The sequence below is a fragment of the Anomaloglossus baeobatrachus genome (assembly GCF_048569485.1).
Source record: "Anomaloglossus baeobatrachus isolate aAnoBae1 chromosome 5 unlocalized genomic scaffold, aAnoBae1.hap1 SUPER_5_unloc_17, whole genome shotgun sequence".
NCBI lineage: Eukaryota > Metazoa > Chordata > Amphibia > Anura > Aromobatidae > Anomaloglossus > Anomaloglossus baeobatrachus.
The window spans coordinates 275,562-294,903 of NW_027441792.1; the positions used below are offsets into that span (position 1 = coordinate 275,562).

General features: G+C 43.6%; 1 protein-coding gene across 1 annotated transcript; it reads left to right on the forward strand.

The window, feature by feature from the left end:
- Nucleotides 1-352: 352 nt before the first annotated feature.
- On the forward strand, nucleotides 353-19,086 carry LOC142258901 (uncharacterized). Its single transcript, XM_075331461.1, has 2 exons — nucleotides 353-1,524; nucleotides 15,653-19,086. The coding sequence occupies exon 2, from the start codon at nucleotides 16,324-16,326 to the stop codon at nucleotides 18,313-18,315; it is 1,992 nt and encodes a 663-aa protein (XP_075187576.1). The 5' UTR covers nucleotides 353-1,524; nucleotides 15,653-16,323; the 3' UTR covers nucleotides 18,316-19,086.
- Nucleotides 19,087-19,342: the final 256 nt, after the last annotated feature.

The window sequence follows — 19,342 nt, forward strand, 5'->3', positions numbered from 1 at the left end:
TGTACCGGGATATACTTTCAGCCCAGATTCAGCCAAATGCCGCAAAGTTGATCGGACGGTGCTTCATAGTACAGATGGACAATGACCCCAAGCATACAGCCAAAGCTACCCAGGAGTTCATGAGTGCAAAAAAGTGGAACATTCTGCAATGGCCAAGTCAATCACCAGATCTTAACCCAATTGAGCATGCATTTCACTTGCTCAAATCCAGACTTAAGACGGAAAGACCCACAAACAAGCAAGACCTGAAGGCTGCGGCTGTAAAGGCCTGGCAAAGCATTAAGAAGGAGGAAACCCAGCGTTTGGTGATGTCCATGGGTTCCAGACTTAAGGCAGTGATTGCCTCCAAAGGATTCGCAACAAAATATTGAAAATAAAAATATTTTGTTTGGGTTTGGTTTATTTGTCCAATTACTTTTGAGCTCCTAAAATGTGGAGTGTTTGTAAAGAAATGTGTACAATTCCTACAATTTCTATCAGATATTTTTGTTCAAACCTTCAAATTAAACGTTACAATCTGCACTTGAATTCTGTTGTAGAGGTTTCATTTCAAATCCAATGTGGGGGCATGCAGAGCCCAACTCGCGAAAATTGTGTCACTGTCCCAAATATATGGACCTAACTGTACATTACATTAGGTTAAAGGTTAACTACCCTTGTTCTGGTAAACAAGTGCTGCGCATGACATATACATACAACTTAGAACTCATATTCGATGGTTACATCATGCAAAACCAAGAATGGGAATGAGGTGTATATTGGGTTCCGAAGACACTGCAGAACCATGTTTAGTCAGTGGAGTGAGTAGCGCTGTAGCAAAATAGTATATAAGCGGGGTCATATTCTATGGGTTCAGAATGTCCCCACCATTCTCAACCAAAGGCTGATGGAAGATTGCCGTGACATCACAGCTATGTAAGATAAATGGACTCTTTCTTTTTCTTCTTATTACTCAATTTTAATTAAGCCAAGCATTCTTTTTCTGTAATGATTTTTAACTCTAAATAAACCCATATGTTTTGCACCTCATTTTCTCTCTAAACAATCATTATATACTGGCTAAGTATATATGCCAATCCTAATTTTTCCACATTTGGCGAGCTTCAGCCTGATTGATTGAGAGGCACAGGTGTCTTTCCCGTTTTGGCATGCGTGGTGAATTTTCACTTTCACGTTAGTTCTTGCTGTTTTTTTGTTTACGGGACTTTTCTTCCGTTACACTTCCCTGGCCTTTTGTCCAAAGAGGGGGGGGGGCAGTGAGGAGGAGCAACGTGTTTGTTCAAAAGACTGTAGGAAAAGACCCACACTGCGTCTAAATCAAAGTGAACCTTAGAAGAGTGACAAGGATTGACGTAATTCCACCGCAAGAAGGTCGTATGAGTCGTGCCCTGACGGACATCTGAGGATCCATCCAGGACCATCAATCCAGGAAATCCCCAGGAGAATCCTTCCAGGACACAAAGACCATCAATCCACAGACGGTTGGACCCATTCCAGGACAAACGCATCTACATCTACATATAGGTGAGAAAATGGATTTTATTCATGATATTTCTAAGAAAAGTAATGTGGAGTATACATTTGATCATGAGCATAGTGATGCTCAATTATGGTCAAATCTGTACCAGCAATGTGAAATTGAGAATACTAAGATAGATAAGAAGATCTTTACTGTGAAAAAATTGCAGAAAAAGATACAGAATGTATTAGGCATGGTTTATACTTATAACTCCATGGTGGGTGGGTGTTACGGTTGCTGCGAGCACTGGAGACTAAGTCCAGATTTCTTACTACTGCACATGTGCGAGCGCTGGAGACTAATTCCAGATTTCTTGCTACTGCACATGTGCGAGCGCCGGAGACTAAGTCCTATCTTGGAGCCATTGCACATGTGCGGGTGACATCATCGCTGACACGAGGTCACATGTTTCTGACACCTTCTATGCCGATTGGTCGCTGGTCATGTGCTTGTGATGCCTTGCTCGGTGATAGGCCAGCATGACGTCACTCCTGTCGTTCTGGCAGCGGATTGGCTCTGGTGTCCTCCATCTTGGATGAGGCACAGAGTCTATATAAGACCCTGACACACGCCGCATGGCGCTCAGTCCTCTTGGTTCATGCATAAGAGTAGACGCTCTGTGCGCGTTCCTCTAGGCATTCCTCTGTCTATGCTAGGTGAGCGCTACCGGCAGGGTAGCGTTCTAAGGGTATGTGCGCACGTTGCTTTTTACCTGCTTTTTACCTGCTTTTTTGCTGCTTTTTCTTCTGCGCTGTTTAATGCCAAAATGGATGTGTTCTTCTATTCAAGCAAAGTCTATGGGAATTTGGGTTTCTTGTTCACACTATGTTGTTCAAAATGCTGCCTTTTTGAGGCAGAACTTTGGTCAAAAACTCAGCTTTTCAAAGAAGCAACATGTCAATTGTTTTTGCCATTTGGGTTTTGCACTGCAAAGCTGAGTTTTTGACCAAAGTTCTGCCACAAAAAGGCAGCATTTTGAACAACATAGTGTGAACAAGAAACCCAAAATCCCATAGACTTTGCTTGAATAGAAGAACACATCCATTTTGGCATTAAACAGCGCAGAAGAAAAAGCAGCAAAAAAGCAGGTAAAAAGCAGGTAAAAAGCAACGTGCGCACATACCCTTATACCTTACAGCTTCGGCTGCTGTCCGTATCCTTACCTCTTAGGGGAGCGGACATAGGCAGGTGCCTGAGGCACATGGTCTGCCTGGGCCTTGTGGTTCGACTCGTAGGTGGACGTTGCCGCTAGGGTAACGTTCCTTATACTGCGTCTGGCAGTTGTTCGTATCCTCGCACACTAGGGGAGCGAACAGAGGTAGGGGCTTTGTGCGGCTTACGCTGCTGTTCGTCTCTTTTGCACCACTAGAAGAGCGGACCTAGGCAGGTGCCATATCTAGTGGTTCGTGTCCTCGCACACTAGTGGAGCGAACGCAGGTAGGAGCTTTGTGCGGCTTACGCTGCTGTTCGTCTCTTTTGCACCACTAGAAGAGCGGACCTAGGTAGGTGCCATTTCGCACACATTGCCTTTGTCTCTGTGATTATTAACAGAGATCATTCCACACACCCTCCAAGTAAGGGAGGAATTGCTTTACTTACTTATTATATCCTTCTGTGAGTTAACAGAGGTATTGCACTCTGCCATAGTCTGCAGCAGAGTCTTTGCACGGTGGACCCTGACTGTCTGATACTCCTTTAGGTAATCAGACAGCCCCCCGTAACATTAGGACTGAGCCAAGGGTCTGGCAGTTATGGCAGAATATCAGCAGTTACACCGTTACATACAAGTACTTGAGTCACGGCTCAAGAGTATAGAGGATAAACCTCAGACCATGGTGACATCTGCACATGATCCTCGACTTGCTCTGCCAAACAGATATTCTGGCGATGCCAGATCATGTCGTGGTTTCATTAGTCAGTGTCAGATACACCTAGAGGTCAACTCTTCTCGCTTCTCTACGGAGAGGTCCAGAGTAGGCTTTATCATCTCCTTACTTCAGGACAAAGCCTTAGAATGGGCGACTCCCCTATGGGAGCGCTCTGATGAGGTTACTCTGAGACATCAAGACTTTCTTGATGCTCTTAAGGCGGTATTCATGGGTCCGCAGGTTACCCATGATGCGGCTCTGAGACTGTTAGATCTATCTCAGGGTTCGTTATCCACTAGTTCTTATGCCATTGCTTTTAGAACTCTGGCAGAACTAGATTGGCCAGAGAAGGTGTTGATTCCTATCTTCTGGAGAGGGTTGGCAGGCTATGTCAAGGATGCTCTTGCTACTCGTGAGGTCCCTGCTTCTCTGGAGGACTTGATCACAGTAGCAACGAGGATCGATGTACGCCATAAGGAACGTAGACTCGAGGTCTCTTCCTCACGCCCTAAGCATCGGGCTATTCCAGTTGTTGAGGGTCCACTACCATCTTCCTCAGCATCTGAAACATCTCCCACTCCTATGGAGTTAGGTCATACGTCTTCCAGACTACGCAAGTCTGGTCCTCCTATATGTTACGTATGTCGTCAGGCTGGGCACTATGCCAACAAGTGTCCTAGTCGTCAGGGAAACTCCCTGGCCTAGTAACCATTAGAGGGGGGTTACTAGAGACGTCTTCTGCACCCTCTAAGTGTTGTATCCCAGGTCAGCTCTCGTTATCTGAGAATACATGGCCTATTATGGCTTTTGTGGATTCCGGAGCTGACGGGACTTTTGTGTCCTCAGGATTTGTAAAGGGACACAATATTCCCTCTATCATGTTAGAGGCGCCTATTCCTGTCCGTGTTGTTAATGGAACTATGTTGTCTGACTCCATTACATTGAGGACAGTTCCCTTGCGCCTTTCCCTGTCTCAGGGTCACATAGAGGAGATTTCTTTTCTTGTTTTGCCTGAGGGTATAGACGACATCCTTCTGGGTCTCCCATGGCTTCGGACTCATGCTCCTCACATTGACTGGGAGTCTGACAGCATTATTAGTTGGGGTTCAAAATGTCAGTCCCGATGTCTTCCCTTACCACCTAAGGTCATTGCGGTTGCATATACTGATCTCTCTCCCATACCTACACCCTATCTGGATTTTGCTGACGTGTTCTCCAAACAGGGTGCTGAGGTTCTTCCACCCCATAGGCCGTATGACTGTGCCATAGACCTTATCCCAGGTTCGGTTCCACCTAAAGGCAGGGTTTACCCCCTGTCGATACCTGAGTCGGAGGCCATGTCGACCTATATAAGAGAGAATTTAGAGAAGGGGTTCATTCGTAAGTCTGTCTCTCCCGCGGGAGCTGGGTTTTTCTTTGTTCGGAAGAAAGAGGGTGATTTGCGTCCCTGCATAGATTACAGGGGTCTCAACGCAATCACAATAAAGAACAAATACCCGTTACCTTTAATTTCGGAGCTCTTTGACAGATTGAGAGGAGCTCAAGTTTTTACAAAGTTGGATCTGCGGGGTGCGTATAACTTGGTACGAATTCGAAAGGGTGACGAATGGAAGACCGCTTTTAACACCCGAGACGGTCACTATGAATACCTCGTCATGCCTTTTGGGTTATGTAATGCACCCGCAGTATTTCAGGACTTCGTAAACGATGTGTTCAGGGATTTACTGTTATCCTCAGTAGTGGTGTATCTGGACGACATCCTGATTTTTTCTCCTGATCTGGAGACTCATCGTCAGGATGTCGTTCGTGTCCTTTCCCGTTTAAGGGAGCACTCATTGTTTGCTAAACTCGAGAAATGTGTATTCGAGCAGTCCTCATTGCCTTTTTTGGGTTACATTATCTCACAAGAGGGCCTGGCTATGGATCCTGCGAAGCTCTCTGCTGTCCTGCAATGGTCCGAACCTCATTCCTTGAAGGCGGTGCAACGCTTCTTAGGATTCATAAATTATTACAGGCAGTTCATACCCCATTTTTCTACTTTGGTGGCCCCTTTGGTGGCCTTGACTAAGAAAGGTGCTAATCCCAAAGCCTGGTCTACTGAGACATCTCAGGCTTTTGAGGCAGTAAAAAGACACTTTTCAACTGCTCCCGTTCTTCAAAGACCCGATGAGAGTAAGCCCTTCCTCTTAGAGGTTGATGCCTCTTCAGTGGGTGCTGGTGCGGTCTTGTATCAAAAGAACGGTGCAGGTAGAAAAAGGCCGTGTTTCTTCTTTGCGAAAACCTTTTCACCAGCAGAGAGAAACTATACCATTGGGGATAGGGAACTGCTCGCCTTGAGATTAGTCTTGGAGGAGTGGCGTCACTTGCTGGAAGGGGCGAAACATCCTTTCCAGGTCTATACAGACCATAAGAATCTGACGTACTTACAAACCGCTCAGCGTCTGAATCCTCGCCAAGCCCGCTGGTCCTTGTTTTTCTCCCGCTTTCACTTCTCCATCAACTATCTGTCTGGGAGTAAGAATAACAAGGCAGACGCCCTGTCTCGCTCTATGCTTTCTACCCAGGAGGAGATTGACGAACCTCGTCTTATCCTTCCCTCCAGGGTTTTTCATACGCTCTCCCCTGTGACGTTAGACCAAATCCCACTGGGCAAGACCTTTGTTCCGCCTGATCGACAGAATGATATACTGTCATGGGCCCACACCTCAAAGGTGGGTGGGCATTTTGGTATTAGGCGGACACGAGAGTTACTGGAGAGGTGGTATTGGTGGCCACACTTAGCCAGCCACGTCAAGAGATATGTCGGTTCCTGCTACTCGTGAGCTCGCAACCGTCCATTACGGCAGAGACCGGCTGGACTCTTGCATCCTTTACCAGTGCCAGATAGGCCATGGGAGGTGGTAGGCATGGACTTTGTGGGTGATCTTCCATGTTCACAGGGACATAGATTTGTGTGGGTCATTACGGACCATTTCTCCCGGATGGTTCATCTCGTACCGTTATCGAGAATCCCATCTTCTAGGGTACTAGCCAAACTATTCCTCAAGCATGTCTTTAGGCTTCACGGGATGCCAGATCGTATCATTTGTGATAGAGGCCCGCAATTTACTTCCCGTTTCTGGCGAGATCTTTGTAGCCTTCTGCAAATTGAGTTGAATCTCTCTTCGGCATACCATCCGGAGACCAATGGTTTGGTTGAGCGTACCAATCAATCTATGATTATATACCTTCGACACTTTGTTGCTGAGAACCACGATAACTGGTCCTCCCTCCTACCCTGGGCAGAATTTGGCCTTAACAATTCGCTGGCTGAGGCCACTGGGCAGACACCGTTCGTACTCAATAATGGGCAACACCCTAGGGTACCGGTACCGTTTCCCGCTGCTGCACCTCCTCCTCTTGTGGCCGACTGGGCAACTAATGCCAGAGAAGTTTGGGATCGGACTCAAGAGTCGATCCAAGCAGCTAAGGACCGTATGAAGACGGTGTCCGATCGGTTTCGTCGCCCGGCTCCTGTCTTTTCTCCAGGGGACTTTGTGTGGCTCTCTGCAAAACACGTGAGACTTAGAGTGAGCTCTGTCAAATTTGCTCCTCGCTTCCTGGGTCCTTATGAGGTTCTTCGACAGGTAAATCCTGTAGTCTACCAATTGAAGTTACCCGTCCATCTTAAGATTCATGACAAATTCCATGTCTCACTGCTAAAGCCGGCTATTTTACCTCACGCTCGTGAAGTGCACTCTCCTGCCTCTGATTCCTCTCGCTCTAGCTATGAGGTACGAGCCATAGTTGGTTCTAAGATGGTTAGAGGGCGCAGGTTCTTCTTGATAGATTGGGAGGGTTACGGCCCGGAACATCGCTCTTGGGAGCCTGAGGAGGCTGTCCATGCTCCCGACTTAGTTGCCGATTACCTGCGTCGCCGGGAGGGGGGCCCTTGAGGGGGAGGTACTGTTACGGTTGCTGCGAGCACTGGAGACTATGTCCAGATTTCTTACTACTGCACATGTGCGAGCTCTGGAGACTAAGTCCAGATTTCTTGCTACTGCACATGTGCGAGCGCCGGAGACTAAGTCCTATCTTGGAGCCATTGCACATGTGCGGGTGACATCATCGCTGACACGAGGTCACATGTCTCTGACACCTTCTATGCAGATTGGTCGCTGGTCATGTGCTTGTGATGCCTTGCTCGGTGATAGGCCAGCATGACGTCACTCCTGTCGTTCTGGCAGCGGATTGGCTCTGGTGTCCTCCATCTTGGATGAGGCACAGAGTCTATATAAGACCCTGACACACGCCGCATGGCGCTCAGTCCTCTTGGTTCATGCATAAGAGTAGACGCTCTGTGCGCGTTCCTCTAGGCATTCCTCTGTCTATGCTAGGTGAGCGCTACCGGCAGGGTAGCGTTCTTATACCTTACAGCTTCGGCTGCTGTCCGTATCCTTACCTCTTAGGGGAGCGGACATAGGCAGGTGCCTGAGGCACATGGTCTGGCTGGGCCTTGTGGTTCGACTCGTAGGTGGACGTTGCCGCTAGGGTAACGTTCCTTATACTGCGTCTGGCAGTTGTTCGTATCCTCGCACACTAGGGGAGCGAACAGAGGTAGGAGCTTTGTGCGGCTTACGCTGCTGTTCGTCTCTTTTGCACCACTAGAAGAGCGGACCTAGGCAGGTGCCATATCTAGTGGTTCGTGTCCTCGCACACTAGTGGAGCGAACGCAGGTAGGAGCTTTGTGCGGCTTACGCTGCTGTTCGTCTCTTTTGCACCACTAGAAGAGCGGACCTAGGTAGGTGCCATTTCGCACACATTGCCTTTGTCTCTGTGATTATTAACAGAGATCATTCCACACACCCTCCAAGTAAGGGAGGAATTGCTTTACTTACTTATTATATCCTTCTGTGAGTTAACAGAGGTATTGCACTCTGCCATAGTCTGCAGCAGAGTCTTTGCACGGTGGACCCTGACTGTCTGATACTCCTTTAGGTTATCAGACAGCCCCCCGTAACAGTGGGGCACAGCCAACACACACCATCTGCATGGTTACAGACATAACCAATACAACGGACACACACATAGCAGATGCAGAAACAACAGATTGTCCAAATTGTTCAATATTGGCTGAACATATTGAAAATTTGGAAGATCAATTGGAAACTAGAGCAGACTTAATATCAAAATTACGTAAAGATATAAAACATGTGTCTGCCAATACATGACAACATCAAAGGGATGCCTCAGCATCACCTGCCTCAGGTTCAGATGTTCCTGAACAGTTGAACACAACTGTGGATGAGGGTCTGAACGAGGAAGAAATACGTAAAAAGAAATTACATGAAAAAGCAGCCTGTCTTAATATTAAAATCCATGACCAATTAATGAAAATCATAAAAGACATACCCAAATATGATGATAAAATGGACGCCTTCCATAATGCGGACATTTTTGAATCGAACGCAGATAAATACAATCTTACGGATGATCAAAGGAATAAAATATTTAGGGTATGGCTTCCCTCTCATATGACAAAAAGGTTACAAGCCACACCTAGGACAAATGAACACAATGACCTGATCCATGATACAAAGGAAGATAGGCTGAAACAGTTAATTCTATTCACAACAGGAGAATGTACCCCAACTGTTGAAATTTTAGAAAATCTTAAAACACACATACAAGAGAACCCTTTTGTTTTTTTGGTCAAATTCGAACAAGCTTACCGAATGATAATGGAAATCGGATCTGAACAAGAACCGACTTCCATGGTCAAAGCTTTTGTTAAAAAAAAATTAAAAAATTTGACCCTGCTTCATTCGAAATCGCTTCTAGGATGGACAATCTACAGGAGGCCACGACATTTATTGATAGAATACGGAGACAAATGAAGCAAAATCAGGTAAAGTCAAAAATAGCCATGATAAAGGAGACAAATGATGACAAAACAGTATCACAGAAAAAACAAAATAATAAGAACAAGAGACCCATACTGAATTCTAAGAACAAGGGTTCAGGGGGGGCAAGCAAAAAAAGCAACATTCATTGCTTCTTCTGCAGCCTTCCTGGCCACCTTAAGTGGGAATGTAAGAAATTCCTAAGGGCGAGAGCTGATGAAAAGCTGGGTAAAGAGAATGGACTGATGCCAATTACATCAAGCGCACCTCCCCCATCTTCAGCGCCTCCTCCTTCATACACACCCACTCATACTGACTACAGGAATAACCAATCACCATATGCACCACTGACCAAACAAATTAGGGAAATGACCATAAAGGAGTTGAATGCAAGGAACAAGACACCTGCTGCTCTTCTTCCTTCTCCATCTTCCTGACTAGCAAAGCCGGTGCCCAGGCTCCATCCACTGGAATTTGTCACTCGAGTTTCAATGGATAGCTGTGGTCGACCATTTTTAAAGGTACATCTTAACGGCCAGGAAGTAATGTTTCTCCTTGATACAGGTGCGCAATTGAGCATAACAAATGTTGATCTACATTTAAAGCCAGATTCCCCTGTATGTGCAATTGTTGGTTTCAGTGGCAAAAATGGAACAACGGTAACTTTAGCTCAGGATGTTTTTCTGGAAATACCTGGTTCTGTGGAAACAAAAATGGATATCTGGTGTTGTCGGGATACTGAGAACATAATTGCCACTGATTTTATGGAAAAGCATGGCTGGATTATTGATTTGGGTAACAAAACAATTTGGAAAGACTCTAACGGTTGTTTGAACGATGTAGTGTCCTCTGATCATTTGTGGCCTGAAACTGGTGGTAATGAAGTATTGACTGAGATAGTACAACGGTTTCCTTCTCTATGGGGTCAGTACAGAAATCAAGTAGGAACTATGAAGGATTTAGTGGTGAAAGTGGAAGGGCGGGATGCGCCTCCACAGCGTCAGTATAAGTTGCCCCCAGAGTCAATTGCTCCGATGTCTAAAATTATTTAGGAATTGTTGGATCAAGGTGTCATACGTAAGGCAAATTCTGTTTGTAACAATCCATTGTGGTGTGTTCTGAAAAGCGATGGTAGCTATCGGATGATATTGGACTTACGGATGTTCAATAAATTTACTCCCAATGTTGCACCGATTGTAGCTGATACACATAACATGATGTCAAGATTGAATGCAAAGGCAAAGTATTTCTCAGTATTGGATATCAATAATGTTTTTTTCAGTATACCGATTGAGAAAAGTTGTCAATATAAGGTTGCGTTCAACCATCTGGATCAACAATACATGTTCTGTAGGCTACCTCAGGGGGCGCATATGTCGCCAAGCATTTTTCATCAGGCGCTAGCAAAACTTTTGTCAAAATTTTCTCATCTGGAATGTATATTGCAATATGTGGCCGATATGTTGCTATGTACAGAGGATGAGGAATTGCATATTTCTCTATTGGCAGAGTTGTTTGAGCTTCTGCATGATGCAGGATTGAAACTGAATACCAAAAAGGTCAAACTGATGCAGACTGAGGTCAGATTTTTAGGAGTTCTGCTAAGTCCAGGTAAAAGGCTACCCCTACAGGACAGAATAGAGGCAATAGCATCCCTTCCAATTCCAACATCACACAAGGCACTAAGACATTTTTTAGGACTTGTAAATTATTCAAGGGATTTCATTGAAAATTCTGCTGACAAATCCAGACCTTTGTATGATCTTTTAAAAGGTGATAATGATGATTATTTTGGTCCCTGGAGTGTCGAACAGGAAAAAGCCTTCACACAATTGAAACATGATCTACAACACTCACCTGCGTTAACTATGGTGGAAAAGAATGCACCTTTTGCGCTCCAAGCACACACTTCAGAGACAAGTATCTCTGTGGTTTTGCTGCAGCTGCAAGGGGGGGAATAGAGAATCTTTGGTTACTTCTCTAAGCTTCTCTCACCTGTTGAGAGGGGGTTCAAGGTGCGCGCAAGACACCTGGTGGGAGTGTATTTCGCAATAAAAATAACAGAACATATACCGTATTTTTCGGACCATAAGACGCACTTTTTTCCCCCCAAATGTTGGGGGAAAGTGGGGGTGCGTCTTATGGTCTGAATGTAGGGCTGCGTGGAATGAGGGTGCTGCGGTGGAGCGGGTTATCGGGGGCATGAGCAGGCTGTAGCAGCGCCTGCCATGACCACGTGGACCCGCTCATTTAATATGCACGCCCATCCTCCCGCCCATCGTCTCTCAGCGCTGACAGGTGGGCGGGTGGATGGGCGAGGGATAAACAGCAGGCCCACGTGATCACCCCTGGCAACTACAGCCTGGAGTGATCATGTCCGGTTGTATTCACTGCCCCCCGTGCATCATCATCAGCGCGGGGTGCAGTGAATCAGTACACTCACCTGTCACCGTTCCCCTGCAGTACCGCGATCTCCTCCTGGCTGCCGGCGGCTGCTGAGTGGAGCCGTCCCCGTTCCCCTGCAGCACCGCGATGTCCTCCTGTCTGTGCGGCGGCCGCTGAGTGGAGACTAGCGGTGCGCACAGCGATGACGTCATCGCTGTGCGCACGTGTCCACATGCAGCCGCTCGCAACCAGGAGGACATCGCGGTGCTGCAGGGGAACGGGGACGGCTCCACTCAGCGGCCGCCGGCAGCCAGGAGGAGATCGTGGTACTGCAGGGGAACGGTGACAGGTGAGTGTACTGATTCACTGCACCCCACACTGATGATGGTGCACGGGGAAAAGTGAATACAGCCGCACATGATCACTCCAGGCTGTAGTTGCCAGGGGTGATCATGTGGGCCTGCTGTTTAACGGGGACGGCTCCACTCAGCGGCGCTGCCGCTGACACAGGCGGGAGGAGGAGCGATGCTGCAGGGAGTGAGGTGAGGTAAGATAAGTATGAACGTTTATTTTTTTTATGTGCCACAGGATGCGGGCCGTATACCAGCATGGGGGTGTATAGCAGGATGTGGGTATATTATGAGCAGGATGTGGGTATATTATGAGCAGGATGGGGTATATTATGAACAGAATGGGGGTATATTATGAGCAGAATGGGGGTATATTATGAGCAGAATGGGGGTATATTATGAGCAGAATGGGGGTATATTATGAGCAGGATGGGGGTATATGAGCAGGATGGGGGTATATGAGCAGGATGGGGGTATATACTGTATATACAAGGCAGGAGGATCATTACCAGGATGGGGTATCTTAGTAGAGAATTTGGGGATATTACCCCCATAAAAGTGTCAGCAGCAGATCCTCACCCCAGTGTGTCATGACTCCATTTTTTGCTTAAAATGTTATTTTTCTATTTTCCTGCTCTAAAACCAGGGTGCGTCATATGGTCAGGTGCATCTTATAAGAAGTAACAAGGCACTCCCAGGGTGTGATGAAAAAGTATATTTATTGTGCTTGAAGAGAAAGTGGATTCCGCGCCTGCAGTCCATACTACATTCCTCCTCACATTTGGTAAGCACCTCGGCGTTTTCACGTTTGATTCATGTCATGCTTCGGTTTCCTCTCAGCCTTCTCTTCTGACGGTTATTTACTTCTTTACAGATCATCCATTAAATCCTTTCCCTCTCCTTCACAATACTCATATCTAGTCTTCCACTTTCATTACACAATACTTACAATTCCTATAAACATTCTCCCACACACAGCGCTCACATCCATACTAATCCACCTTACTCTATAATCATACTATCACATCCTACACCCCTGATGGCTATACACATATGCTATCCACTGGTCTCTCCCTGTTACCATTCTCATCCACCCATATAGACATTTTACTACAGATCTTCCTCCCTCCCTCCATTAACCCTGTACAAACCAACATTTTCTTCTTTTTTTCTTTTTCTTCTTTTTCTTTTCTCTATGGTTCTTCTTCTTTTTCTTTTCTTTTACTCCCCTTTTCTTCATTTTATTTTCAAAAATTCTCTGAGTCAATATGAATCTGTTTATTACAGAATGATGTATATATTGTCACATATATGAAATGAATATATGTATGAGACTTTTCCTGTCAAAGAATATGAATTTGAATATTATAATGTACACTGTCATTTATTTGAAACTATTTTGTTTGCCCTCAGTGTTATATACATCTTATGTATTTATGTTATTTATTACTGTATTTTATTTTTATGCTTAGTGCTACTGAGGAAGGTCCAATTTGGGCCGAAAACGTTCTCTTCAAGCACAATAAATATACTATTTCATCACACCCTGGGAGTGCCTTGTTACTTCTTGTATTATGGCTTTGGAACCTGAAGTGCACCCCGGCATCTTTTGAAAATACATACGAAGGAAGTGCCGTTTTCTTCTTTATATCTAAGGTGCATCTTATAGTCCGAAAAATACGGTAATTGGGTTCAATCGAATTATTCTCCAAACGCCACATTCCACACTAAAGCTCCTCTTTGAGAAAAATATTCCAGGTGTGTCACATCAGAGATTTGCCCATTGGTTACTCTCATTGTCTCGAAATCAAATTGAGGTACAGTAGATTATAAGGCCAAATATGTTCTTCCTCAATTGATGCAATATGAAGTACAAACCCTTGATTGCCTACAAACGTTCCAAGAACTAAGTCCATCTCTCTTCAGACGTCAGTCGGAAGACACAGATGAACCTGTGTTTGTAGACGGTTCTAGATTTTTCTAGAGGGACACTTTTACACAGGATATGGAATTTTCTATTCCAAAAGAGGACAAGTGGTAAAGCACAAATTACCAAGTCATTTCTCAGCTCAATGGGCAGAGCTAGAAGCGGTAAGAATGGTCCTACAGCTGAATGAAGCTGATGACCAGGTTCCAATGGTAATTTACAGCGATAGCTCCTATGTTGTCAGGTCCCTAATGATTATCTGCCTATCTTGGAGAGAAGAGGTTATGTGGATTCTTCCAACAAGACCTTGGTGCACAGTGACACTTTAAAAACAATTTTTGAAATAGCATCTAGGGCTCCAAATAGATTTGCTATAGTGAAAGTCGCTGCACATAAAAAATCTGATGAGTTATCTGTAGGAAATGCAACCGCAGATGCTTTAGCCAAAGAAGCTGCCCGGACTGGAAAAGAAGTGTTTGACTCTGAACCTTCTGAGATTTCAGCGGTTCAAAGAGCAGATACATACATACCTTCATTTGCAGAAGAACAGATGAAAGATCCTTCTCTTGTTACTTCTCAGGATGATCCAAAACCTCCTTTATCTGTGAAAATGGGGTTTTGTGTCACAATTCAAATGGAGAATTGCGTCCCGTTGTACCAAAACATCTACAGGTAGAATTCACTCGATATAACCACGAGAGCTTAGGTCACTTGGGCCAACAAAAATTGTTAGTCATTCTCAAAGAGAAATTTTATTGGGAAAAAATAAACGAAACAGTTCAAAGTGTTGTACTATCATGTCTCATTCGTGCCCAAATAAATCCAAGACCTAAAGGACAGAAGCCACCACGTCTACAAATCGCACCTGCAGATGGTCCATGGTCTATATTACAAATAGACTACATTGGTCCTTTACCCTCAGGTAAACATGGTCTCAGGTATGCATTGATTGTGGTAGATGTGTTCTCAAAATGGGTAGAAATTTGACCTGTTAGGAAAGATGATGATTTGTCCACAGCAAGGGAATTGGTACAACATGTCTTTTGTACTTGGGGGATCCCAAGGATGATTACCTCTGATCGAGGAAGCCATTTCACAGGTAAAATCATGCAAACTGCTTGTGCTATTCTGGGGGCACGACAACAATTTCATGTCCCCTATCATCCACAATCTGCGGCAATTGTGGAAAGAATGAATAGGACAATCAAATCCAGAATTGCAAAGATGCTTTTGGATAAAGGTAACACCTCGGTTGATAAGGTACCCTTCATACTAATGAGTATAAGAGGTTCAATCTCCTCTACAACTCAATTCACTCCTTTTGAGTTGATGACAGGAAGAAAAATGCCATTGTGGTTTCCACATGAGCCATTTTTATCCACTCCGCAAAAAGATGCCATCTCAAGGTCCCAATGGTTGAGAACGCTACAGGAGAACCTGAAAGCAATTCTGCCATATGCGGCATCAAGAATGCAAAACATGGAGCCACCCTATGAGTCCAAATTCAAGAAAGGTGCTCTAGTGATGATCAAAACCTTTCGCAAGAGTAGTCCATGGGAGTGTAATTGAAGTGAAGTCTTTGAGACTATGGGACAAGTCATGATTCTCGTGTAACGAGCATCCAATGTGGTAAAAATACCCGCAGACAACAGAAAGTGTGGGTCCACATTGACCATTGCAAATTGTTTGTAACAAAATAATGATACTGCATTTCTTTACAGAAAGAAATGGATTCCGATAAGAACTGGAATAAGAAACCTAAAGACTTTGACGGAAAGATGACATCAAGCCTTCCGGAAAAAGAACATTTTCCCAAGCTCAAGAAAAGCTTCTATGTGATGGGAACTACTTTCCTGCTGCTTTGTCTTATTTCAATCATTATCTACAAGGAAGACATGTTACAAGGAACAATCACCAATGATGTGAATGAGCGGACCAGAGAGATTCAACATTCACGAAGACCAAGAGGATCATTAACGCTGAACTTACTAAAAGAGAACATCATGGATGATTCTGTGGAGATAACAGGAAATATCTGCATGGGATATGGAACAAAATGTTGCATTGAATTGCATTTTATACACAACACAGATATAACATTAGATGCTATTGCAGGAGCTAAAACTAGATTCACACAATTACAAGGAGAATATGTACATAATAATAAGACAGGTACATGGGAATGTTCTCCTACTGATGTACTATACTGGAACATAGAGATCAGAGGTGATGAACCTGCTGTATGGTCCGGTGATATTACAAATGATATGATTGCTAGGGGAAAGTTTGGAAGATCCAAAACAGAAATTTTGTTAAAAACACAGGTTTTTGGGAAAAGTTTGGATCCTTCATTACTCTCCATTACAGAAGGAGATAAAGATTGGGTAAAAACATGGAATTTCCAGATAACACGGGAACCTGTACAAGTTCAGGTATCTGTAGGGTTTACCGTTACCAACACTATATGGTAGTTCCAGAAATAAGGGTTTCACCACAGACAGTACATAATAAAGAAAATACTTCCCCTATAATGTTAAAATGTAACACAAGGTTGACATTGCCTTCTGAGTCTCTGTTGACATGGACCAAAAATTCATCATTTTTGGGAAGTTTTTTAAATAGTCCAACTAATGTCATTCACAGAGGTCAGATTGGTAATATCAGATGGATGGATGATAACTTATTTTTTTCCATAGAAAATCCATCTTCCAAGGACTCTGGAATTTACCAGTGTTGCGTTGTAACAAGGACTCATTACAGACAATGTAAAGACGTTAGTGTGAATATTTGGTCAGCAGCAGATAATGCATGCACAAACACAAGGTTTATGCCATCTACTCCTCTCCAAATCAATCAGTTTCAGTCTAAGTCTTTATTAAGGGATGGAGAAGTTATGACAATGTTATGGACTTTCAATATGTCGCATTGGAAAATCTCTACCAGGTTTCCTCAGTGTCAATCACATCTTACTAACATGGAGATGGGGATAGAACAATGGTTTGGGAGAAGAACAACTCAGACTAGAAGTAAGAGAGGAGTGTTGGAAGGAATTCTGGGAGGAATAGGGACAGTGGGAAGTCTGACTAATGCCATGAATATACAGACACTTAAGTCAGATTTGGATAATATTGGTTTTATTGGAGGAAAAGGTGTAAAGATTCAGAAGAGTTTGAATCAACTTCTTGAAAAGATGGTTATGAATACAGCTGCTGTACTAGGGTCTTCCGTCTCACATCTACAGGATGCTACATTAGCTCTCGTGGAAAGCACACACGAAACACAAGTAGCTAAAGCGTGCCTGGAGATACAGATCGAGTATTCCACCAATCTGAAAATGATTGCTCAAGCTTTACAGAGTGGAATTACTCCACTGGGAATACTGCGAAATTTACCTGTAGAGTATGATTTTGCATTGAATCATACGGATTTGTGGCTAAATAAGTGGTTGGGATGTGAACGAAACATTTGTGTTGGCACATCACTAATCCCAGTGATCGGAAGAGAGGGAACTATTGTTCCTGTTACAGTTTTGGGTATACCTGTGAGTAACACACAACAAGTGTTCTATCAACTGCAGTACACAGATTTTGCATTTGATGGAGTGAACACTGAACAATTAGACATTTCTTCATGGTTACATTTTGTTTCTAAAGTGATGTGTCTACCTGGACAGGATAAGGTAATCTATCATTCATGTTTTCATAATCATTCCTCTTGTCATGCGAGAATAGAAACTGTACAGACACTACATGATCTGGTGACTCCAGTAAGTCCAAATAAGATTTGTTTCCAGGTCATGTCTGAGACAGAGATGGTTTCTGCTTTCTATTCTACTTGTGTGCATAAGGAAAATCTACCTATGGGTTTGTATTGTATAGAAGGAAATGTGAGATCTCTTTCAAAGAAGGAAGGAAGTTTTAATATCACTTCTATAGGAAAGAGAAACTTAACGGCATTTCCCATACAATTCAATTTATCACAAATAAATGATTTTCCTTGGGATATGTGGACAAGTGAAATAAAGAAAGATAAGGGTTTGTTAGATTTATTAACGAAACAGTTAAAGGAAGCAGAAATCATATTCAGGCATGAACAAGGTGAATTAAGTGATATTGAACACGAATGGAATGGAATGTCAGGTAGAACTTGGTGGAGAAGTTTTGGGAAATCGGTACATTCCTGGTCTCAGTCATCTGTTCAGTCAGCGGTTGGAAATGTTTTATTTAATCCCATCATAATCATATTTTTATTAGTTTTGATGTGCATTATTTATCAAGTTTTTGTGATGTGTAGAATTCAGAAGATATATAAGAATATAAAAATAGAAATGAAAAAGGAAGATAACATTCTTAGAGGAATGTTAAATCGTAAGATGACTTTTTGACAGAAAGTTTCAGATTGGTTTATCAAGTCAAATATTGGTCTAGAATTTTCAACAAGAATGTATGTGATACGAATGATGATGAATGAGTTAGGGTTTCCCGGGGATTCATCAAATCTTCAAAAGGAGGGACTGTAAAATAGTGAGTTTATGGAGATTTGATTCATAAACTTGAATACATACATTCATATAATGTGTGTATTTTGCCCATCCCTTTAAGAGAGTCTGTAAGTTGAAAATACTAACCAAGGTCTTTGACATGGTAGAACCAAAGCCATCTGCCATTGTTCATCAAAGCTTTCAACGTAGTGCTATATTCTATTTGGAATTTGTGCAAAGATCTGAAATTTGCTTTGAGAATCTTCTTACTGTTACACTAGGGTCAAGGGTCAGCGAGCTTCAAAGAGTTCTATATATTTTCTATGTCGAAGTGGTTTAGTCTTACAAGTCTCCACTGCGCAAGACACTTATTTTGCAGAAAATATGAATCACGTGATATGACATAAGCTAGAACTAAAAAAGATAGTTCTTGTAACAGCATGTAAAGAGATAAGGAGAATCAGGGGGTGGGGTTTGAATTATAAAAGAGGACCACACTTCAAAGGGTCAGAAGAAGAAGGGAGGTAAAGAGAACTCAGAGGTAGAATGGGAGCATTCGACCAGAAGATCCACAGAGAGACGGCTTATCACATCACAGCTATGTAAGATAAATGAACTCTGTTTTTTCTCTACTTATCTATCTACCCATCTATTAACTCAAGCCAAGACAGTAACTTTTCTGTAATGACTTTAACTTGAACTTTTACTGAATAAATCCATATATGTTTTTGCACCTATTTTGCTCCAATCATTAATATACTGGCTTAGCATATGTCACGTCAAACCGTATTTTTAACAGTTACCAACTGTGGTGGCGGCCTGCATCGACGCCCTATCCATGCCTACCTCTGGCTTAAAGCCGCAATGGGTTCAACACATGGAGGTGTGCTCTTTCGGAGCATAATAGAAGACTGCACACCTCCTTGTTGGC

Bases quoted from the DNA above. Each gene is read 5' to 3' on its own strand.
- LOC142258901 (XM_075331461.1), top strand. From the start codon at position 16,324: ATGGAATTTCCAGATAACACGGGAACCTGTACAAGTTCAGGTATCTGT.